Source organism: Oncorhynchus keta, chromosome 31 (genome assembly GCF_023373465.1).
Source record: "Oncorhynchus keta strain PuntledgeMale-10-30-2019 chromosome 31, Oket_V2, whole genome shotgun sequence".
In the NCBI taxonomy this organism is placed as follows: domain Eukaryota; kingdom Metazoa; phylum Chordata; class Actinopteri; order Salmoniformes; family Salmonidae; genus Oncorhynchus; species Oncorhynchus keta.
The window spans coordinates 2739959-2764606 of NC_068451.1; the positions used below are offsets into that span (position 1 = coordinate 2739959).

Below are 24648 nucleotides of genomic sequence, written 5' to 3' on the forward strand. Positions count from 1 at the left end.
ACAGTTAGTCTACAAAGGTTGTTTACAAAGCATGTGACAAATACAATTTTATTTTGATGTTTGAGGGAGTCATGTCTAATGTCTTAAGGGGAAAGCAATCTAAAAGTAACTGAACGTAATCAGATTACCTTACTTAAGTTACTGCTAATAATTTTGGACAAGTAACTAAAGTATTACATTTAGAAAGTAACCTACCCAGCCCTGAGTGTGTGTGTGTGTGTGTGTGTCTGTGTACGCAATTTTATATAGTCTATCATGCGTCTTACCTTGCAAACAGTCTCGGTGTCCCAAGGCAAAATGGTCTGTAGATCTATGAGTTCGCAGGACACGCCCAGCTTCTCCTGAGCCATGTTGGCCACTTCCCTCAGCACATGGATCTGCAAGGCAGGAGTCAGCGATCAAGGCCATGTATTCCATTCTAATCCAGAATGGATTTGAGAACACTTCATAATACCATCAAGAACCCCCTTTTAGAGTCGGCAGAAAACCACTGCACAGCACCCCTTATTAACTTTCAAGTCAGTTTGGACTAACGGAGAAAGTTGCTTGGATAGACTCCATGTTTATTGGCAGATTAGACTGCTGTGCCTGTGAATCACCGGCAATCTAACAGCAGGACATACTGGCTCCATCGTTATCCCTAAACTGTGCATCAGGGCTTTTAGTTAGTCTATGAATGTGTGTGAGGGATAATGAATAAAATCTATTAAAGTTTGGGTCTTGAGTGATAGTCATGAGTCATAAATCAGACAGGCAATTGATAAAAGAAAAGAACACAGCAATCTACAGGCTTCTAGCCCATATAGACACGAGTCTACAATAGGCAAATTAAAAAGATAAATATTCTATTCAGGTGTTCGTCAACCTTGCTAGAGATGACTACTAATATACTGAATATTGCTGAAGCAATGATATAGCCTAGTACTTCTGCAAAGATATGAACAGGTTTAAAGTGCGCAATAAAATGCCAACGGTCCTCTGAAACTTCACAATATAAACAGTAGGGATTTTCAGGACTGGCAAAATGAACCTCTGTTACGCTCATTAGCAGACCTTCACGGCAGGATCCAGGCGCGGTTCTGACCGCTCCACTTGCTGGGAGTTATTTTCTTTTCACTCGTCCATGGAGGGCTGATGGATTACCGGAGTAATGGGGTGGCATTTTAAAAAGCCCCGATTTCCACTACTTGGGTGGATTTTTCATCTTTGCAAAATGACGGCTTTGAAGGAGTTGATTTCCCAGTTATTCCAGGCCCTCAGGCTTAGACCCCCTCTGCTCTTCAGCTGTACCTACATTAGTCTCCTTCTCTGGGTGGGTTAAGCCCATTAAGTGGGCTAGCGTAATCTTTGTAAGGGGGCAACGACACCAAGAGCGCTATAGAGACCATAATCCTCTCCTGAGGAAAATAAATCAGGGGGACAGGAGTTGAAGACAATGGAAGGCCTTATGTAGACGTGGACTGTTAACACTGTGGAGCAGCATCGGTCCAACGGAGACGTCAGTGTAGACGCGATAAACCACCAACCCCTGGTGAGAAAGCCCCTGTTGAGAGGCGTGGGCTTGTGATGGAGCTAGGAGGTAATCCATGGCTCGTCCGTGTCGGCTTAAAATTGTCAAAGACCCAAGATGTAATGCGGATGTCCCTACTCTGCCCACCTCCATACCATAAACAATGACTTCTGGCTAAGGTCATGACTCATGCACAATCATAAATAGATATATAGCTCCATCTCCTCTATGGCTCGAGTACGTAGAATCAACCCATGGCTCCTTCCACGTCTCACCTGTGTTCCCCACGCGACCAGAGTGACGTCACTTCCTTCCTGTATTACCTCGGCCTGCGAAAGTGGGATGGTGTAGGCATCTGTAGGGACCTGCTCCACTGCAAAGCAAACAAAGAAAGAAAAAAAAACACGAGCTCTGTCTCAATTGTTTCAAAACCTGTACTCTCATCTCCTCCCTTTCATCCGCACTGATTGTAAATTAGTTGACAGGTGAAACCCTATGATGGAAGCTAATCTTGCAGATCAGTGCAGTGAAGGAGAATATATATATTTTTTAGAAAGAGCCCAAGTATCTTATTAGTACGGCCAGCATGACCTGGTGCACATACGCAACTACAGTACTACACACGCTAGGAATATAATTGGGGGTCAAAATCCGAACACACATTAATCACTGTTATGGCCAACTGTGGTTGCTCTGTCAAACGATGGTCCATAACCACCCGTAGAGCTCAATGATGGAGTGGATGACAAGAAGGGAAATAACCGGGACACTCACAAATGAAAGCATACAATCTGTGCTTCCAGTTAGGAACAAAGTCTCTGGCCCATTTGAGATGCTTTTCCCAGACCTCATCAATCACAAGGAGCATTGTGTGCACGCCTCTCTATGGTCCTCTGCTGCTATGTTTGTAGAACATGACGCTTGCAACACCAGGGGTAGTGGGTTCGATTCCCGGGACCACAAATACCTAACATTTATGCACGCATGACTAAGTCGCTTTGGATAACAAGGTCTGCCGAATGGCATATTATTATTAATAAGAAAATAAATCTATGCGCTAACAATATCTAGTGAACAACTATAGGCCAGTCCCCCTGATCAATGTGGACAAAACATTTGCGGGACAGGATATAGTTCAAAATGTGTTCCACACACACAAGGGACATTATATTCATGCATCCGACCCTTTAGCACCCTATTTGTAGTAATCTTGGAGTTCCTAAACACTTGGTGACAAAAAAAAAAAAACTGAGGCACCAACATAGCCTATTATGTAGTTATTTGGTAACAACATTACACAGGTCTTTGGCGCTCATCATACACAGCTTTGACTCTGACAAGCAAGATAAAACCTTCAGAAGGTGTGTGTGGGTGTTCAGTGGGGAGACTGGTGCTCCTTAAATAAAAGTCTCTTGCAAGGTAACATGAACTGCAACAGCCACTGGGCGTACTATTGATACTGGAGGGAGACATTACGGTTTCCGACTCTTCTCTTCCTGGAACAGTCGGTCCATAACCACCCATTCCCCCTCTAGAGGTTAAGAAACAGGCTGCCGACTTCAATTTCAAACGAGTCAAAAGAGCTACCTCTGGCAAGCCTTTTCCCAACCCAATCCTGAAGTGAGTGTGTGTGCTGGTACATGGTTCAAATGAATCATAGATTCACCTATAGGCCACATGGGACATTTATTTACAATTAAATGGCTTCCAAATTTAAAGTGATGTCAGGGATGAGAGGCTGCTTATTTTGGTTAATCAGTATCTCTCAGAGCAAGTCATCTAATCCTCAGGGTTATTTAGAAAGACGTGGAATTGGAAAAAGGAAATGCACTCTTTCAAAATACCAACTCCAATGATGGAATTTCAAATTATTTCTCTCTCGGAACATCTTGAGATACTTCTAATACGTAAGCATACAGTAAACCTTACACAGAAAGTCACAACAGGCATCAAGTAAAAACCCACCCCTGCCACCAACGAACAAAACAGTAAACTACTGTTGACTGGATTCAGGGATCTTTATATAGTGTAATTTCATCAACCTCCTCTGGTGTACATAGCTTCCCCGTTTCAGACCGTGACACAGCAGTCATTTTATAGTAGCAGTGACCGGATCTTACTCAAGAAGACCAATGTCAGGCGGTGATTGCCTTTTTTCAGTCCCCAACTCACTTAAAGGAAGTCCAGCTGTGAGATCATAAGCTCACGTGAAAATGGTGTATAACAGTCTTCATAAAAAAATATTCTCTTAAGATTGGGAATCTATCACTAACTAGCCTACATTTAACTACGGTCCTGATAAAGCCAGCACTTGTGGTTCCATCCCCTCTGGCTTGGTAAGAAAAGAAAATGACTGTTTCAAATGAAAAACATTACATGACATCATCTAAACAAGCATCGCTCAGGGGGTTTAGGACCCGGCACGAGGTAGTGCTTTCTGCGCTTTTTCGGAAATTAAAGTAATTCCCTAACTGCTACCAGTTCTGAGAGCCCTGTGGGAAACAGACGAGGGATTGTTGACACCAAGTTCGGGGGGGGGAAAGGAACAAAATCGAGCCATTTCGCTATGGGGAAACATAGCTAGGAGATATTTTCAGAAAAGGAAAAGGAGAGACATATCCATTGGGTGGTATGCCATGGAACTATTTCAGTCAGACAAGAGTTACTTCTCAAAGAGACGCACCGAATCTCTCCCTCTCTGACGTGGTTTCATTAAGTCATAGACACTGTACACAATTTGGACCTGCATACCCCACTGTACTTCCAAGTCAACTGGGTTTAGTCCATCTGAAAATGAAACAAACCTCACAGAAAGACCTAGGGTTTTGTTGAGGGATATATAAAACGTGAGGTGCTATTCCATTCACATTTTGAGAGACAGACAGTAAGTGTCATGGCTCATATGATTTTTTACTCTGCAGTGGGATAAAAAGGCTGCTCTTGACTTCCTGAGAAGCATCAAACACAATTTGACATCCAAAATAAAGATAAGGAGTGGAAAAATACATGTGGCAACTGCTTTTCTGTGCCAAGAACATTGCAAACCTGAAACATATCCTTGCAGGCCCTAAAGAGGCAGAATTCAACTTGATTGTTAAACTATATTACTGTGACTAACAGTTCACCTCACTATATTACTGTCAGACTAGAGCTGGGTTATCCCAAAAGGCTGCCCACAGGCCAAATTCGGCCAGCGGGTGATTTTATTTGTCCCCTCCCTAAAGTCCTTATAGCATAAAATCTGTAAAAAAAAAAAAAAATCACCAGGAAAATCAGCTAAAAGTTATTTTAATTTAAGAAGTTCACTACTATTCCCACCCATAAATAGAAAGGCATATGTGATATCGCAATGTAATCAAGGTTTGAAATGATTGTTTTTGTCAAATACTATATCTGTTTGGGATTCTTGCGGTCAATAGGCAGTGTATACATTATTTATAAGTATGTTCCCTCTCTCCGACCATCCGCTCAAGGAACAAATCAACCCAGGGTTGATTTGAATTTAAATGGAGACACCTGCAGTTAAGGCAATAATACACTTCAGACATGCATAGAAATGGCAGAGGTGCACAAAAAAACAACAAAAAAAGTCAACACTACCACACATCCTATATTCTGCCATTTGGAAGCATACACTCACGCTAAGTTAATGACTACATTATAAACTGCACACTGATGACAGCATAGCTTTCCACATTTAGCAGAATGTTGCATAGTGTCACGAATTCCCTGACAGTGCCTCTTACTAGCACCTCACAACCCTTTCAAGTTGCACACTCCACTCCCCATCCAACCAGGAGTGGTGCCTGAAAGTCTATGGGTACCATAAACTGACCTCTCAAACTCTCTCGGACCTGTGTGACCTGGCTCTTATTGGTTGCCAAGGAAGTAGCTATGGCAGTTGCTAGGGGGCCAAACACCCTTCTGACTCTCCAGGTCTCACACTACACAGTCTCCAAGCAATTGCAGAAAGGGGAGCAAGCTCCTACACCTCAGCCCTGCCCAACAACTGGACTCCTCCATATCTCTGGACTTGTGGGATGGTGTGAGTGCACCAAGTGAGTTGTAACATCTGTACGTTGTTCTTCATAGTTAGTCGTATAACTGCTGCCTATTGTGCGTTGCTTCTCTGTTTACTTTGTTACGTAATCTAGGGTTGGCCGATGTCAACCTTTGTCCTATCGTGACTATGTAAATGATATATGATGGTATTGCTCCCTATTGCCCCCCCCCCCGCAATTAAAAAAATAACTCAGCTAAAACAACCATTGGGCTATGGCGCCAAATCACATGCTAAAACTGGACGAAAGATAATATTGTTGAAAACCTGGGCAGAGAAATCAGGGAAATCTTTTCTAATATTAATTTATGGTGGAGCTTCATCGAGGAACCGGTTTGTTTATGTGTGTGTGTGGCGCTTACCATGATGGAGCACAATTCCCCGAGCTGACAAGGTAAAAATCTCTCGTTCTGCCCCTGACCAGTTAACCCACTGTTCCTAGGCCGTCATTGAAAATAAGAATTTGTTTTTAACTGACTTGCCTAGTTACATAAAAAGGTCAAATACATTTTTTAAGTGTCAGTCACACAGGCTGTCTTGCCATATTAATTCTGTGAGCTGCTCCACACAACTACAAGTTGAGCACTGCATGCTCTTACTACCAGACAGATTATTCTGCTAGGCTGTGTGTGGCATGTCATAAATAATCTACATAATGACTTTACAGCTTCGGGAATTTGACAGTTGTTTGTTTTTTCATCAATTACATAGATTGAAAATAGCATTATTACTACAATATTACCCTCCAAGCTAAATCATTAAGCTCGAGGCCCTGGGTCTGAACCCCACCCTGTGCAACTGGGTCCTGGACTTCCTGATGAGCCACCCCCAGGTGGCGAAAGTAGGAAACATCACCTCCACTCCGCTGATCCTCAACACTGGGGCCCCACAAGGGCGCATGCTCAGCCCCTTCCTGAACTACCTCTTCACCCATGACTGCGTGGCCAAGCACGCCTCCAACTCAATCATCAAGTTATCAGACGACACAACAGTAGTGGGCTTCATTACCAGCTATGACGAGACAGCCTGCAGGGAGGTGGTGAGGGCTCTGGGAGTGTGGTACCTGGAAAACAACCTCTCGCTCAACATCAACAAAACAAAGGAGATGATCATGGACTACTTCTGGAAACAGCAGAGGGTGCACCCCCCTGTCTACATCAACAGGACCACAGCAGAGAAGTTGGAATTCTTCAAGTTCCTTGGCAAACACATCACAGACAAACTGAACTGGACCACCCACACAGACGGTGTGGTGAAGACGTTGCAACAGAGCCTCTTCAACCTCAGGAGGCTAAAGAAATTTGACTTGTCACCTAAAACCCTCAAACTTTTACAGACACACGATTGAAAGCAGCCTGTCGGGCTGTATCACCGCAAGGTTCTCCAGAGGGTAGTGCGGTCAGCCCAATGCATTTACCGGGGGCAAACTACCCTACCCGCTATCATCCAGAAGGCAAGGTCAGTACAGGTGCATCAAAGCTGGGACAGAGAGTGAAAAACAGCTTCTATCTCAAGGCCGTCAGACTGTTAAACAGCCATCATTAGCACATTAGAGGCTGCTGCCTATAGGCATAGACTAGGAATCACTTGCCACTTTAAGGAATGGAACGCTAGTCACGCTAGTCACTTTAATATTTACATATCTGGCATTACTCATCTCATATGCATATACTGTTTCCTATACTATTCTACGGTCTATCATTCACTTAATGTTTACATATCTTGCATTACTCATCTCATATGTATATACTGTTTTCTATACTATTTTACAGTATCTTAGTCCGTTCCTCTCTGATATCGCTCGTCCATTAGTATAAAGTCTTAATTCCTTCCTACTTAGATTTGTTTGCATTGGGTTGAAGACGGAAGTTTACATACACCTTAGCCAACTACATTTAAACACAGTTTTTCACAATTCCTGACATTTAATCCTACAAAAAATTCCCTGTCTTTGGTCAGTTGGGATCACCACTTTATTTTAAGAATGTGAAATATCAGAATAATAGGAGAGCGAATGATTTATTTCAGCTTTTGTTTCTTTCATCACATTCCCAATGGGTCAGAAGTTTGCATACACTCAATTAGTATTTGGTAGCACTGCCTTTAAATTGCTTAACTTCGGTCAAAACGTTTCAGGTGGCCTTCCACAAGCTTCCCAGAATAAGTTGGGTGAATTCTGGCCCAGTCCTCCTGACAGAACTGGTGTAACTGAGTCAGGTTTGTTGGCCTCCTTGCTCATACACGCTTTTTAAGTTCTGCACAACAATTTTCTATAGGATTGAGGTCAGGGCTTTGTGATGGACACTCCAATACCTTGACTTTGTTGTCCCTAAGACATTTTGCCACAAATTTGGAAGTATGCTTGGGGTCATTGTCCATTTGGAAGACCCATTTGCAACCAAACTTCAACTTTCTGACTGATGTCTTGAGATGTTGCTTCAATTTATCCAAATAAATTCCATCCTCATGAAGCCATCTATTTTGTGAAGTGCACCAGTCCCTCCTGCAGCAAAGCACCCCAACAACATGATGCTGCCACCCCCGTGCTTCAAGGTTGGGATGGTGTTCTTCTGCTTGCAAGCGTCCCCCTTTTTCCTCCAAACGTAACGATGGTCATTATTGTTCTGGGATTGATTTGCACTTTTCGCACCAAAGTACGTTCATCTCTAGGAGAGAGAAAGCGCCTCCTTCCTGAGCGGTATGACGGCTGCGTGGTCCCATGGTGTTTATACTTGCGTACTATTGCTTGTACAGATGACCGTGGTACCTTCAGGCATTTGGAAATTGCTCCCAAGGATGAACCAGACTTGTGGAGGTCTACAATTTTGGGCTGATTTCTTTTGTTTCTCATGATGTCAAGGTAGGCCTTGAAATACATCCAAAGGTACACCTCCAATTGACTCAAATTATGTCAATTAGCCCATCAGAAGATTCTAAAGCCATGACATAATTTTCTGGAATTTTCCAAGCTGTTTAAAGGCACAGTCAACTTCGTGTATGCAAACTTCTGACCCACTGGAATTGTGATACAGTGAATTTTTTTGTAGTTTTGTAGTTTTCTATTCAATGCCATTACAGTATCCATTGATTTTAGGACTCCATTTGCAGTTCCTATGCGTTCCACTAGATGTCAACCGTCTTAAGAAATCGTTTCAGGCTTGTATTCTTATAAATGAGGGAGTAAGACCAGTCTGAACGAGTGGAACCTAATGTGACGCAGAGTTTTTTCAGGCGCATGTGCATTTCTTGTTTACCTTTTATATTGACGACGTTATTGTCCGGTTGAAATATTATAGATCATTTAGGCTAAAAAAACAACCTGAGGATTGAATATAAACATCGGTTGACATGTTTCTATGAACTTTACGGATACAATTTGGATTTTTTGTCTGATTGTTTTGACCGAGTTTGAGCCTGTGGATTACTGAAGAAAACACGCTAACAAAACTGAGGTTTTTGGATATAAAGAGACTTAATCGAACAAAAGGAACATTTATTGAGTAAATGAATGTCTTCTGATTGCCACCATATGAAGATCATCAAAGGTAAGGGAATAATTGTATCTCTATTTCTGAGTTTTATAACGCTTCTGCTTGGCTGGTTACTGTTTGTAATAAATTTGTCAACTGGGCTATGTTCTGGGCTAGGTATGCTTTCGCCGAAAAGCATTTTATAAATATGACACTGTGGTTGGTTTAACAAGAAGTTCATCTTTAAACCTATGTAAAATATGTTTTGTTTTATGAATTTTTATAACAAGCATTTCTGTAATTGAATTTGGCGCTCTGCAGAACCTTACTGGATGTTGGCCAGATGGGACGCTAGCGTCCCCTATACCCTAGAGAGGTTAACAAGAAATTTGTGAGGGGATGAAAAACAAGTTTTAATGACTCCAACCTAAGTGTATGTAAACTTCCGACTTCAACTGTATGTTAGATATTACTGCACTGTCGGAGCTAGAAGCGCAAGAATTTCGCTACACCCACAATAACATCTTCTAATCACGTGTATGTGACCAATAAAATTTGATTTGAACACAATTCCAGAAGAGACAGAGGGAAAAACGGACATAAGGATGGTTTGGTTCGAGTGGTTTTAATACCTGAGAAGAAAAAGAATGTTCTGGGCATGACAACTTTCTAATGCCTTAATCAAAACAATCTCACAACTAAATTGAATAGACTTATCACCCAAAGCTGTGTGTGGAAATTATAGGCTTTGTTGAAAGGGATAATAAGAGGTCATTCTGTCGTGAAGGCCGTCGATCCCTGCTCTAATAGCCAAAAAAAAACGATGTAGGCCTGAGGCAGGCACCCGAGCCAGCATGCTGCCAGTCCTGCCAGAGCTAGAGTGGACAGCCAGCCAGAGGACAGGACACAGGCCAGGCCAGAGGCTGTCAGCACTTTACGGCCCATTTGGACCAGCTGGTTCACACTTGCGATTGAATCTGTTGAACTCACTCACACTCAGTCCAGAGCCAAGCAGCCAGGACATAGTTTGTTTGCTGTTCTGTTCTGGCACAACAATAACAAGCCATCTGTCACCAAGGAGACAAAAAGGCTGACAGAAGGTCATTGAGAATGCTTGAGGAAACTTGTTGTAAACACACCTCGCCTACAAACACACATCACCTGGGTCAGATGGGCTCTTTAACTCACCCGCTGCTCTGTAGAGGATCTTGGGCTCGAAGAATATGCAGGGGTTCTGATCTGCGATGCACGACAGCAGCAGTCCCTTACACTGGACCGGACCTCTGGGTATTACAACCTGGAGTGATATACATAGTACAATATTACCTTTTCCACACTATATATCGTGCCAACCTGAACTGTACTGGCTCGGACATTTTCTTATAACGTTGTCCTTTTTCAGCACGGTTACAGCAACTATTAAGGCAGTGTACCCAGGACAACAGTACAGCCTTGACTTAGTAGTGCAAACAGGGTGTATCTGTACCAGAACAGACCATACTTATTCAACTGATACGCACACAAACAACCCAGATCCAAACAATGTGCAATTGGGTGGAAAGCAGAAGCCGGCTTCCTCTATATCTGAACAAGACATTTGAGCCTTCTCTCACCCCTTGCAGTGTTTATTACCTTTGACCTTTGAAAAAGACAACAGAGGATGTTTACTGAATTGACTATGGCTGTAAAGCGCTAACTGGTGCTGTGGTGCTTGGCTGCGTAGGAGAACTTTAGACTTTTATTCCTTTCATGATGGTGTGTGTGGTGTGGGGGGGTGAATCATATTTGACATTTTTAGCACGCACTCGTTTCCCTCCAAGCGTACGTGCCTTAAATGCCAGCTTAAATCACACACATCAGCCGGTTGAACCCCAGGTGACAGCACACGGCGTACAGTGAGTCAGGTATTTATTTGAGAGTCTGTGCTTAATTTCCCTTTCATTTCTATGGATGTAAAGCACTATGCAGCAGCCAGCAAGGTTTGGAAATGAAGGGAGTGGGTGCATGAATAGGTCAACAGCAAATTTGAGGTAGATATTTTTCTACCCTCATCAAATCAACAATCCAAACAGTCCAGTAGGTGTTTTAGCAAGCTACATACACAGAGATCGACTACACCAAAATATGTGTAATAAGTGCAGTGAAGTGAAGGGAGAGGTTGGCTAACTGATACAAAGAGAAAGATGTGTGTGTGCCTTAGACCATAAAGACAGGCTCATTAAGGAAGGGGCAAGCAGTGCAGAAGTAAATTGGTTACAAGGTGCTTTAAAAGTACTTGTGAGGTGGAGAAGTGAGTGAGTGGAGGATGGGATGGAGGGAGGGAGGGAAGGAAATAGGGATGACTTGTCTAACCTTGATGCCTGGGCAGTGGGCGAAGAAGGCCTCTGGACTCTGGGAATGGTAGAGCGAGCCGTGGCCCACGCAGCCCCACGGCGCCCGGATGGTGAGGTTCCCGCAGTCAAATAGGTTGCCGGAGCGATAGCGGTACTTTGCGGCTTCATTTACAATCTGAGGGCAGACAGACAGAGATACATAAATAATAATATCACCACTCATCAAGTTGGTCAGTCACAGCTAGACATTCATAACAATACCTCAGTCCCCCATAAGAGAAAGACTTGGACCTCACACGATGTTGTAGGCTCGGCCCTAATTTATGCCCAAGGACCAGTACGCCCTTCCCACCTCCGAGGGGCCAAAACTCTCCAACAGAAACCAGAGAATCGACTACTGAAATGTGTGTAAGAAACCAAACATGGCTGAGAGACAACAAAAAAATTGTCTTCAGAATAGAACGCTGTATGTATGATCTCTATGGTTACTTGCAGTTGTTCCGAGTCTGTCGACACTGTATAAAATTGTACTACCCAGCTGTCGTGTCTTTACTATCATTAAACTGAAGACTTCGTTTTTATCAAAGATTCTCTGTAATTAGTTACTCGATTAAACTGAATAATCATGTAACTGTAATTAACTAGGAAGTTGGGGCACCAAGGAAAGTATTCAGATTAAAGTTATAATTTCCCAATATAACCATTCAGATATTTTCATATCTGATCAATAGTCTTCTGATGAATGATTTATTTATTTTACCTCACGTTAGTCTCATTCCAAACGTCGTAAATTGTTGGTTATCTGCACGAACCCAGTCTTCACTATGAGTCATCCATACATCAATTGTCTTAAATCATTTTTTACTAACTAAGTAATTCACAGAAATGCATAAACAAACATTAAATATGGTTACATGAATTGATGGAATGTGCCCTCGTGGGCTGACCCGGTGTCACGTTCTGACCTTTATTTTCTGTGTTTTGTGTTTAGTTAGTATGGTCAGGGCGTGAGTTGGGTGGGCAGTCTATGTTTGTTTGTCTAGGTTTTGGGAAAGTCATGGTTCTCAATCAGAGGCAGGTGTCATTAGTTGTCTCTGATTGAGAATGCTAGGTGGCCTGGGTTTCACTGTGTGTTTGTGGGTGATTGTTTCCTGTCTCTGTGTGTGCACCAGATAGGACTGTAATTTGAGTTTTCACATTTTTTTGTTTTGTTAGTTTGTTCATGTGTACCTGATAGCATTAAAAGTACCATGGAAAATTACCACGCCGCGTATTGGTCCTCTGATCCGCCTCTCCTCTTCGGAAGAAGAGGAGGAAACTCGTTACAGAATCACCCACCACAATCGGACCAAGCGGCGTGGTAAAGGACAGCGACGACAGCAGCAGCAGCATCAACAACAGAGGCCACCATCACAGGACTCCTGGACATGGGAGCAGATATTGAACGGAGAGGGACCCTGGGCACGGGCTGGGGAAAATCGCAGCCCCAAAGCAGAGCTGGAGGCAGCGAAAGCTGATCTTGCAGTGCGACAGGTACGAGAGGCAGCCCCAATTTTTTTTTTTTTTGGGGGGCACACGAGGTGTGGTACTAAGCCAGGTAGCAGACCTGAGCTCACTCCTCGTGCTTTTTATGAGCAGCGCATTACTGGTCAGGCACCGTGTTATGCGGTTGAGCGCACGGTGTCGCCAGTGCGTGTCCATAGCCCGGTGCGCTATAGGGCAGAGTGCCATGCGAGTGTGGGCATTGAGCCAGGGCGTATGGTGCCTGCTCAGCGGGTCTGGTCGCCGGTACGCAGTCTTGGTCCAGGTTATCCTGCGCCGGCTCTGCGTGCTGTGTCTCCGGGCGCTGGGAGGGTGCAGTGCGTCCTCTGCCTGCGCTCCGCTCGTACCGGGCAACTGTGGGAGTGGAGCCTAGGGGAGAGGTGCGTGTAAGCACTAGATCTCCCGTCTTACCCACAGCCCGGTTCAACCTGTGCCTGCACTCTTGAGGGTCCGGGCTCGAGTAGTTGTCCAGCCTGGGGAAGTGGTGCCAAGGTTGCGCACCAGAGCTCCAGTGCTCCCCACAGCCCGGTCTTTCAGGCTCCTCCTAACACCAAGCCTCCTGAAAGTCTCCCCAGCCTGGTAGTTCCTGTGGCAGCCCCACGCACCAGGCTGTCTCTCAGTCTCCTCCCTGCAGGTGCTCCCGCCTGTCCGGCGCTACAACCGGAGCCTCCCGCCTGTCCGGGCGCCGCTGCCGGAGCCTCCCGCCTGTCCGGCGCCGCTGCCGGAGCCTCCCGCCTGTCCGGAGCCTCCCGCCTGTCCGGCGCCGCTGCCGGGCCTCCCGCCTGTCCGGCGCCGCTGCCGGAGCTCCCGCCTGTCCTGCGCCGCGTCCGGAGCCTCCCGCCTGTCCGGCGCCGCTGCCGGAGCCTCCCGCCTGTCCGGCGCCGCTGCGGAGCCTCCCGCCTGTCCGGCGCCGCTGCCGGAGCCTCCCGCCTGTCCGGCGCCGCTGAGCCTCCCGCCTGTCCGGCGCCGCTGCCGGAGCGTCCCGCCTGTCCGGCGCCGCTGCCGGAGCTCCCGCCTGTCCGGCGCCGCTGCCGGAGCGTCCCTCCTGTCCGGCGCCGCTGCCGGAGCGTCCCGCCTGTCCGGCGCCGCTTCCTGTAGCAGCTCCACGCACCAGGCTGTCTCTCTGTCTCCTCTCTGCAGGTGCTCCCGCCTGTCCGGCGCCGTTGCCGGAGCGTCCCGCCTGTCCGGCGCCGCTGCCGGAGCCTCCCGCCTGTCCGGCGCCGCTGCCGGAGCGTCCCGCCTGTCCGGCGCCGCTGCCGGAGCCTCCCGCCTGTCCGGCGCCGCTGCCGGAGCCTCCCGCCTGTCCGGCGCCGCTGCCGGAGCGTCCCGCCTGTCCGGCGCCGCTGCCGGAGCCCCTCAGCCCAGAGGCGCCAGAGCCCCTCAGCCCAGAGGCGCCAGAGCCCCTCAGCCCAGAGGCGCCAGAGCCCCTCAGCCCAGAGGCGCCAGAGCCCCTCAGCCCAGAGGCGCCAGAGCCCCTCAGCCCAGAGGCGCCAGAGCCCCTCAGCCCAGAAGCGCCAGAGCCCCTCAGCCCAGAAGCGCCAGAGCCCCTGTCCCTCTGTCCAGAGCCCCTGTCCCTCTGTCCAGAGCTTCTGCCCCTCTGTCCCGAGCTGCCCCTCTGTCCAGTGGGGTCATTGAGAGGGGTTGCCATGGTGAGAAAGCCACGGAGGCGGACAAAGACAATGGTGAAGTGGGGTCCGCGTCCCGCGCCAGAACCGCCACCGCGGACAGATGCCCACCCAGACCCTCCCCTATAGGTCAACGGAGTCCGCACCTTTGGGGTACTGTCACGTTCTGACCTTTATTTTTGTGTTTAGTTAGTATGGTCAGGGCGTGAGTTGGGTGGGCAGTCTGTTTGTTTGTCTAGGTTTTGGGAATTTCTATGTTTCGGCCTAGTATGGTTCTCAATCAGAGGCAGGTGTCATTAGTTGTCTCTGATTGAGAATCATACTTAGGTGGCCTGGGTTTCACTGTGTGTTTGTGGGTGATTGTTTCCTGTCTCTGTGTGTGCACCAGATAGGACTGTAATTTGAGTTTTCACATTTTTTTGTTTTGTTAGTTTGTTCATGTGTACCTGATAGCATTAAAAAGTACCATGGAAAATTACCACGCCGCGTATTGGTCCTCTGATCCGTTTCGCCTCTCCTCTTCGGAAGAAGAGGAGGAAACTCGTTACACCCGGCATGGTGGCTTGTTTGACAAAAGGGGAGTGGGGGTTTTACCAAGAAGTCACTACAGAGTTAATTATAAAAATTAAAGTGCTAATCCTTTACACGTGAACGCTCACTTGTTCGGGAACAATTGCAATCAATATATATATTTACGCTCAGTGTGTCGTCTTGATCGCTGGTGAAAAGTATTTCTTTTGTAGAATTGTCCGTCTCTCTCCCTCTGTCTTGGTTAGAGGGGATAGTTCAAAGTGACATTCGTTATAGAATGGATGTTTCGGCGGTTGTCGTTCTTCGCGTTCAATCATACCGAATTCCTCGCTGCAGACTAGTAATTAATATCAAAGAATTGTTCTTATTGTGTCGGTATCGAAAGACTTGTTCTTATTCTGTCGGTATCGATAATCTAAGAGTTTAAACACGTATGGTTAAAAGATTCTACAACCTTTAGCCATCTCGTAATTGAGGTAAGCTTGGTCCCGTGATAATTTCTCAAAGTTGGGTTTTATTTGGAATGGCAGAAAAGGGCTGGACCAGGATGTCTGACCCTAACTGGGCTCAGGGGCGGGAATGGTATTTTTCTTCAATAAACAGTCCACAATCATACAAACCGTATCATCAATCATTCATCTTATACAACAATTAGATTTAAACCTCATATTATATAAACAGCGTTATGGTAATGTGGCCACACTGTCACTCTTGAGCTTCCCAAGTTGTGCCAAACAGACCAGTTCGTAGCTGGATTCTTCACCGATCTTTTACACTTTCTCTGGAACATGAAATGTGTTCTCTGTGAGGTGGAAGGATTTTCTTTGTCTCCATGAAAAACTACTCTGTGTCCATGAGGAAAGGTTTTCTTTAGGAATTTACAACCTCACTCTGCCCACAGCAGTCTGGTTGTAGAAGCAGAGAGCGGGGGGTGGTGCTCGCTGTACTCAGGTCCTCACACATAGAAGTGAACCGCTTCCTAGAGGATTTTGGCTGGTTAGTTTTACTACCTTTGGTTTAGTCTGTGGATTGGGCAACAACTGAATTTTGAATAAATCTGGTATAAATGGGATGAAGGTCTGTTCTCGCTCTTCTCCTGTATGCTGCCCATGGAATAAGGTTGTAGAGACAAGTCAGTTAAGTAGAAATTCTTATTTACAATGACAGCCTACCGGGGAACAGTGGGTTAACTGCCTTGTTCAGGGGCAGAATGACAGATTTTTACCTTGTCAGCTCGGGGATTCGATCTAGCAACCTTTTGGTTACTGGCCCAACGCTCTAACCACTAGGCTACCTGCCACCCCGGTATTGCCTTGTATGTGAATCCATTCATTTTACACAGTTATTAAATAATACTTGCTTTGATATTCACTTCATATTCACATTCATTTCACATCATTTAACATTCTAGTAAAACCGAGTCAGATAAAACATTTGAATTAGGCCAATTGCATTGTCTTATTACAGGTCGCATGTGTGCACAAAATAGAGAACACCTGCTCTTTCCATGACAGACTGACAAATGGAATCCAGGTAAAAGCTATGATCCTCCCCTTATTGATTGATGTCACTTGTTACATCCACTTAAAAATCAGTGTAGATGAAGGGGACAAGTAAAAAAAATATTTTTAAGCATGGATTGTTTATGAGTGCCATTCAGAGGGTGAATGGGCAATACAAAATATTTAAACAGTTTGGGATAGGTGGCGGTATTTTCACGTCCGGATGAAAAGCGTGCCCAAAGTAAACTGCCTGCTACTCAGGCCCAGAAGTTAGGATATGCAGATTTGGATAGAAAACACAAAAAAAATATATTTTTTTAACTGTTAAAATAATTTCTGTGAGTATAACAGAATTTATTTGGACAAACCATCCAGGAAAAAAAAAAAAAAGAGGTCACTGTGTTTTCTATTGGGTTTCTATGGGAAACTAGATTTATGAGGCACCTGGTTGCAGTTCCTATGGCTTCCACTAGATGTCAACAATCATTAGAAATTGGTTGATGTTTCTCCTTTGAGAAATGAAGAAGTAGGGCTAGTCAGTCTGAGTGTCAAGCCAAGTGGATTCGTTTGGTGCGTGGAACCTGGAGCTCGCTCCACTTTGTTTTTATCCGCTATTGAACACAGTATATAGTCTTAAATTTGATTGTTTATTTACATTTTAGGATACCTAAAGTTTGATTAGGAAAGTTGTTTGAAATGTTTGGACCAAGTTTACAGGTAATTTATTAGATTATTTGTAGTCATGTTGGGCGAGTTGGAACCGGTGTATTTCCATAATTAAACGTGCCAAATAAATGGACATTGTGGGGATATAAAGAAGGAGTTTATCTAACAAAAGGACCATGTGTGATGTTTCTGGGACATATTGGAGTGCCAACAGAAGAAGATCTTCAAAGGTAAGGCATTAATTATTTAGTTATTTCTGACTTTCGTGTCACACCTGCTTGGTTGAAATATGATTTTCATGTGTTTGTATGATGGGGCGCTGTCCTCAGATAATCGCATGGTTTGCTTTCGTCGCCAGAGGAACGTCTAGCCGTAACAGGTTTTAAGTGCCTCTGAACGGGGTATGGTAGTAATTGCCAGGTGCATCGGTTTATGTCAAGACCTGCAATGCTGCTGGGTTTTTCATGCTCAATAGCTTCCCGTGTGTATCAAGAATAGTCCACCACCCAAAGTACATCTAGCCAACTTGACAACTGTGGGAAGCATTGGAGTCAACATGGGCCAGTATCCCTATGGAACGCTTTTGACACCTTGTAGATTCCATGCCCCAACAAATTTAGTTTGCCGAGGGCAACTCAATATTGTGTTTTTAATGAGTACACACACACACACACACACACACACACACACACACACACACACACACACGATTCAGAAAGTGTTCAGACCAATTTACTTTCTCCACATTTTTCCCCCTCAATCTTAAATCAAATTTTATTTGTCACATGCACCGAAGATAACCTTACAGTGAAATGCTTACCTACAAGCCAACAATGTAGTTAAAAAAATAGCTAAGAAAATACTTACTAAAGTCAAAAATAAAAACAAAATAACAATAATGAGGCTATATACAGGGGGTACCGGTACTAAGTCAATGTGCGGACTACAGGCTAGTTGAGGTAATTTGTACATGTAGGTAGGGGTAAAGTGACTATTTATAGATAATAAACAGCGAGTAGCAGCAGTGTAAAAACAAAGGGGTTGTCAATGTAAATAGTGCAGGTGGCTATTTGACACACACAATACCCCATAATGACAAAGCAAAAAGGAGGTAATTTGTTTTGTAAACGTTTTAAAAATAAAAAATTGAAATATGACATTTACATAAGTATTCAGACCCTTTACTCAGTACTTTGTTGAAGCACCCTTGGTAGCGATTACAGCCTCGAGTCTTCTTTGGTATAACGCTACAAGCTTGGCAAACCTGTATTTGGGGAGATTTCTTCTCTGCAGATCCTCTCAAGCTCTGTCAGGTTGGATGGGGAGCGTTGCTGCACAGTTATTTTCAGGTCTCTGCAGCGATGTTCGATCGGGTTCAAGTCCGGGCTCTGGCTAGGCCACTCAAGGACATTCAGAGACTTGTTCTGAAGCAACTCCTGCGCTATTTGGTTGTGTACTGTTGTCCTGTTAGGAGGTGAACCTTAACCTGCTCAGGAACTCAGACTGAGGTGTTCATCAAGGTTCTCTCTGTACTTTGCTCAGTTCATCTTTCCCTTGATCCTGAATAGTTTCCTATTCACCTGCCGCTGAAAAACATAACCACAGCATGATGCTGCCACCGCCATGCTTTACCATAGGGATGTTGTCAGGTTTCCACCAGACGTGATGCTTGGCATTCAGCCCAAAGAGTTCAATCTTGGTTTCATCAGACCGAAGAACCTTGTTTCTCATGGTCGGAGTCCTTTAGGTGCCTTTTGGCAAACTGCAAGTGGGCTGTGATTTGTCTTTTCTGAGGAGTGGCTTCCGTCTGGCCACTCTACCATAAAGGCTTGATTGGTGGAGTGCTGCAGAGATGGTTGTCCTTCTGGAAGGTTCTCCCATCTCAACAGAGGAACTCTGGAGTGTTGTCAGAGTGACCATCGAGTTCTTGGTCACCTCCCTGACCAAGGCCCTTCTCCCACGATTGCTCAGTTTGGCCGGGTGGCCAGCTCTTGGAAGAGTCTTGGTGGTTCCAAACTTCTTCCATTTAAGAATGATGAAGGCCACTGTGTTCTTAGGGACCTTCAATGCTACAGAACGTGCTTGGTACCCTTTCCCAGAAAGCTCGGAGCTCTACGGATATTTCCTTCGACCTCATTGCTTCGACCTCATTGCTTGGTTATTGCTCTGACATATACTGTAAACTGTGGGAACTGATATAGACGGGTGTGTGCCTTTCCAAATCATGTCCAATCAATTGAATTTAACACAGGTGGCCTCCAATCAAGTTGATAAAATATCTCAAGGATGATCAATGGAAACAGGGTGCATTTGAGCACTTTTGAGTCTCACAGCAAAAGGGTCTGAATACTTGTAAATAAGGTATGTTTTTTAAAAATATACATTTGCAAACATTTCTAAACCTGTTTTCGCTTTGTCATTATGGGGTAGTGTGTAGATTGATGAGGGGGAAAAAAATAGTTGATCAATTTTATAATAAGGCTGTAACGTAACAAAATGTTCAAAAAGTGAAGGGGTCTGAAAACTTTCAGAATGCACAGTAAATACTTTATATAGAATATTACCACGCTACAATTGACCTTTACCACCACAAAAAAACTATTGAAGACCACAGCTTCTGAGGAGTCTTTTAAGTCTGTGGTTAATATATTCAAGCATACTTCATTCTTGTCAATACATTCTGACTATCATATAAACAGGTGAATAACTCAAAGTCCCTAGGAACCTGATTTCAGAACCATTTCCCCCCCTACGTATTCACGGTTGACAGAACCTGACCCTTCCACTGGTGGTGTCCAAGGCTCTATTTCATCTAATATTCAGGTAGACAATTCTTTCTTGATTTTATGCATCTCTGGGGGCCATGTTGGATTCCCTCATTTTAATTGAGAGTACAGAGAGAGTAGTGTGTGTGTGTGTGTGTGTGTGTGTGTGTGTGTGTGTGTGTGTGTGTTTCATGTGTATGCCATTTTGCTCTGTAGCAATATGGCAGCAGTCTGAAATATCTCATCATTATCAACATTCAGCAGTTTTTCGGTTGCCTTGACAAGGAAGGGAAACTCATTGGTCTTTGGGATGCGGAAATGCTGCCTGGAAACGAGTGCCAGCATAACAGACAAGGCCGGATAGTGAACCTGCGCACGATTTCCAGGTCAGTGCATTAAAGCCCCATTGCTATCTTCTGAGGTAGACTCACTACCCTAGTGTTATCGTTGAGCAAATTTTTATAGTGAGGGAGGCATAGTTCGGGCAGATTTCCGGTGTCAATTTCCTGTCTTTCAAACACCAGCTGTGCTATTTAGAGTGGAAATGCGTCAGCAGATCATGTTAAAAGCTAGTGTGTGGTTGGCATCTGGCCAAATTGCACCTCAATTATAATGTTTTGCTTTTTTGGCATCGTTTGATTACAACTTGATTGTGTGGAAGCCAAATCATTTATGAGCAGAGAACTCACTAGGGAAAATATTATATTTACACTAATTACACAAGATTGACATGGATGCAGATGAGGCAGGTGTTTGTTGGTGGGTGAAAACATATGCAACGAGTGAAGCAGAAGTGGGAAATGGATCCCAGTAGTCCCTGATCAAATCTGTTCCCGTCACACAAGAGGCTGGGCTATGACAATAACAAATAAAACCATTGGCGTAAGTTAACAGGCAAACAAGTGACAGAAATTACACTTCATGCACAGCGCGCAGTCAGACTGGCTCACCTGGTCGAAGGCAGGGTAAATGTAGTCGGCAAACTGGATCTCAGCGATGGCCGTGGCACCGGCAACTGCCGCACCGATTCCAAATCCCACAATGCCTTGCTCACACAGAGGAGTGTTGAAGACACGGTCTTTACCTGGAGAGAGAAAGAGGGGAGAGGGTTACTCAGTTATCTACCAAGGGGGCTGATGACGACAAATAACAGCACACCCATATCAACCAAAGGAAAGAGTTAATGCTGTGCATTGCTGACTAATCACTTCAAAAACATCCACTCATTCCTTTTCAATTAGGGATGAAATCCAAGCAAAATACAGTGTAATAGGACAATGATGGATGACAAGGTTTGTCAGTCACTCCCCTACTCAACACTTGCTTCATAAGTGTGTTAATTCATTGCAGTGTCTCCTTAAAATAGCATTCGGACTTAAAATAAGTGACATTCAGAGAGAGAGAGAGAGAGAGAGAGATGACTCCACCTCAACTGGAGCAAATTAGGCTGTGATGCACTAAAAAGCCCTAGTCTGAATAATAAACAAAAACTATTTTTCCATCCTGCACTCTATAATCTTCACCGGGAGCCGCAGGACTGGGGCTCTAAATTTTGGGAGGAATGTTATTTTTGTTCCTTTGCTTTGTTTAATTGCCAAGAAGCAAGTATTTTATTTCATTGGTCCCTCCAAACCTCTTTTCTGTCCTTACCACAAGTGCCCACTTCTCACCAAAAACCGGACACCATTAGAGCCCTACAAGCCCTCAGAAATTAAGAATTAGGCCAACCTGTCAGTCAAATCAGAATCCTGTGTACTTGTTGTATACTCTGGCTGTGTTTTACAAATAAATCTGGTGGTCAATGAGTGACACAGTGAGCTCCAAATGTGTTGGGGAGTGAGAATGCTTTGTCGTCGTTTTGGCTCTGTAATCCAGAACTTTGTATTTGAAATGATACAATGACTATGGTGTTACCGTCTGCACTTTATCTTCTCCTGACCCCTCCTGTCTCAGCCTCCAGTATTTATGCTGCAGTAGTTTATGTGTCGGGGGGCTAGGGTCAGTTTGTTATATCTGGAGTACTTCTCCTGTCCTATTCGGTGTCCTGTGTGAATCTAAGTGTGCGTTCTCTAATTCTCTCCTTCTCTCTTTCTTTCTCTCTCTCGGAGGACCTGAGCCCTAGGACCATGCCCCAGGACTACCTGACATGATGACTCCTTGCTGTCCCCAGTCCACCTGGCCATGCTGCTGCTCCAGTTTCAACTGGCCTGGGCCCTAGGACCATGTCCCAGGACTACCTGACATGAGGACTCCTTGCTGTCCCCAGTCCACCTGGCCATGCTGCTGCTCCAGTTTCAACTGTTCTGCCTTACTATTATTCAACCATGCTGGTAATTTATGAACATTTGAACATCTTGGCCACGTTCTGTTATAATCTCCACCCGGCACAGCCAGAAGAGGACTGGCCACCCCACATATGCTCTCTCTAATTCTCTCTTTCTTTCTCTCTCTCGGAGGACCTGAGCCCTAGGACCGTGCCCCAGGACTACCTGACATGATGGCTCCTTGCTGTCCCCAGTCCACCTGACTGTGCTGCTGCTCCAGTTTCAACTGTTCTGCCTTATTATTATTCGACCATGCTGGTCATTTATGAAGATTTGAACATCTTGGTCATGTTCTGTTATAATCTCTACCCGGCACAGCCAGAAGAGGACTGGCCACCCCACATAGCCCGGTTCCTCTCTAGGTTTCTTCCTAGGTTTTGGCCTTTCTAGGGAGTTTTTCCTAGCCACCGTGCTTTTACACCTGCATTGTTTGCTGTTTGGGGTTTTAGGCTGGGTTTCTGTACAGCACTTTGAGATATCAGCTGATGTACGAAGGGCTATATAAATAAATTTGATTTGATTTGATCCATATCGGGTGAACTGTTTAGAAATGACAGTGCTTTTTACAGTCTCCCTATTTTAGGGGACCACAAGTTCACTTGTGTATTATAGTCAAAAGTTTAGTATTTGATCCTATATTCCAAGCATGCAATGATTACATCACAGCGTGACTCTACAAACTTGATGGAGGCATTTTCTGTTTGTGTTTGGTTGTGTTACAGATGACGAATCGTGTCATTTTGGAGTCACTTCTACATGAATGTGGATGCTACCATGATTACGGATAGTCCTGAATGAATCGTGAATAATGAGTGACAATGTTAAGACGCACAAATATCATACCCTCAAGACACGCTAACCTCTGACCATTACGAAAAGAGGGGAGGGTTTTTGTCACTCAATGTGGAAGTGTTCATAAACATTCTATTCTTATTTACAATAAAAGTGACTCCAAAATGACACAATACATTACTTACCATTCATTTCATTTGGGCACAAACTAATCTGAAACACGATCAAAACATACAGCAAATGCATCCGACAAGTTTGTAGAGTCACAGGCCTGATTTAAACATTGCGTGCTCGGAATATGGGATCAAATACTAAACTTTTGACGACTTTTAATACACATAAGTGAATTCGCCCCAATACTTTTGGTTACACAAGTATTGTGTCACTGTCCAAACACTTTTGGAGCTCACATTTGATGAATATGCACTGCACTTGCACATGTTTGAGGCATCTATTAGCTAGTCATTCATGATACTCATTTTCATTTAGGAGAAATAGAAGGACCGAGGTCGAAGTGGCTAGTCGTTTCCAGGTGAACGGCGCAGGAGACACTTCCTGTGCGCACGCTATTCAGTGGAGGAGTAATGCGTCACTGGGGTGAATGAGTCAGGTCAGCCACACAAATAGAGATCAGGATACTGCCCATAAACCTGCATGTAGTATAATGGTAGAGAGAGGGGGATAATAAAAAAAATTAAAAATCCCTCTCCGCCATCTACCTCCCTCAGACGAGATTAAAAAATAATGATCCCTAGCAGAAGGTCAACACATCTGACGTCAATGGCAACAAAAGACAGCAGAGAGGGAGACGTGCATTGGCTTTTCCAAAACCTAATCATACATTTCCACCTAGCCAGGGGTGAACCACGACTTGTTTCCACATTATGGAGTTGAGGGTAAAGAATTCTACATTATGAGGAGGCAGCACACAAAAGATATAATGGCCATTTCAAAACCCGCACATTTGTAGCAGCAGTACACCCGCACAAGTCAGTCCATCATTTCATATTAGGATAATAAGAGAAGGAATGCATGAGCATAGCTGACAAAAATTATTACTACTACATGAAAAAAGGAGTTTCTGTAGAAATGCGTCTCCTTGCCATCAACAATTGTAAGCAAGCACAGCTATGTCAGGACTATCACACACACATGCAAAGTAACACACACAATTTTGGAGTTTTGGCCAATAGGTGTATGCACACACACACACACACTAGGAGTTTTGACCAACAAGGGCATGAAAATGATCCTCGGCTGCCATCTGGTGGCATCACAATGTCATTAAAATTAATCAGCACAAACATACTGATTTATTTGTCTAAAATGGTAAGGGGAAAGGATTCAGCCTCTTACCATATTTGTCTCGGAGACCCACGGTACAACGAAATACTCCACCGAAGGCGACATCCTCCCCAAAGATGACTGAAGCACAGATAAAGCTCATATTGATTGACACGGTAATACATAAACCTAATATTTCTAAATTGCATGTCTTCCAAGATATTGATGAATACATGAAATGACT

At 44.6% G+C, this 24648-nt stretch overlaps 1 protein-coding gene and 2 long non-coding RNA genes across 3 annotated transcripts in view; 2 read left to right on the forward strand and 1 right to left on the reverse strand.

Moving 5' to 3' along the window:
* Positions 1-24648, reverse strand: part of LOC118364212 (2-oxoisovalerate dehydrogenase subunit beta, mitochondrial-like) — a 78797-nt gene that overhangs the window by 47107 nt on the left and 7042 nt on the right. The window contains exons 3-8 of the mRNA XM_035745542.2: positions 24477-24545; positions 20955-21088; positions 11393-11548; positions 10229-10337; positions 1786-1883; positions 267-377 (exon numbers count right to left, since the gene is read on the reverse strand). Coding sequence (XP_035601435.1) covers positions 267-377; positions 1786-1883; positions 10229-10337; positions 11393-11548; positions 20955-21088; positions 24477-24545 — 677 coding nt within the window. The remainder of the gene's footprint in view (positions 1-266; positions 378-1785; positions 1884-10228; positions 10338-11392; positions 11549-20954; positions 21089-24476; positions 24546-24648) is intronic.
* Positions 12334-15018, forward strand: LOC127914273 (uncharacterized). The gene is made up of 2 exons (XR_008087862.1): positions 12334-12416; positions 14780-15018. It is a non-coding gene; the product is annotated as an uncharacterized LOC127914273 (long non-coding RNA).
* Positions 22178-22857, forward strand: LOC127914272 (uncharacterized). Its single transcript, XR_008087861.1, has 2 exons — positions 22178-22334; positions 22461-22857. It is a non-coding gene; the product is annotated as an uncharacterized LOC127914272 (long non-coding RNA).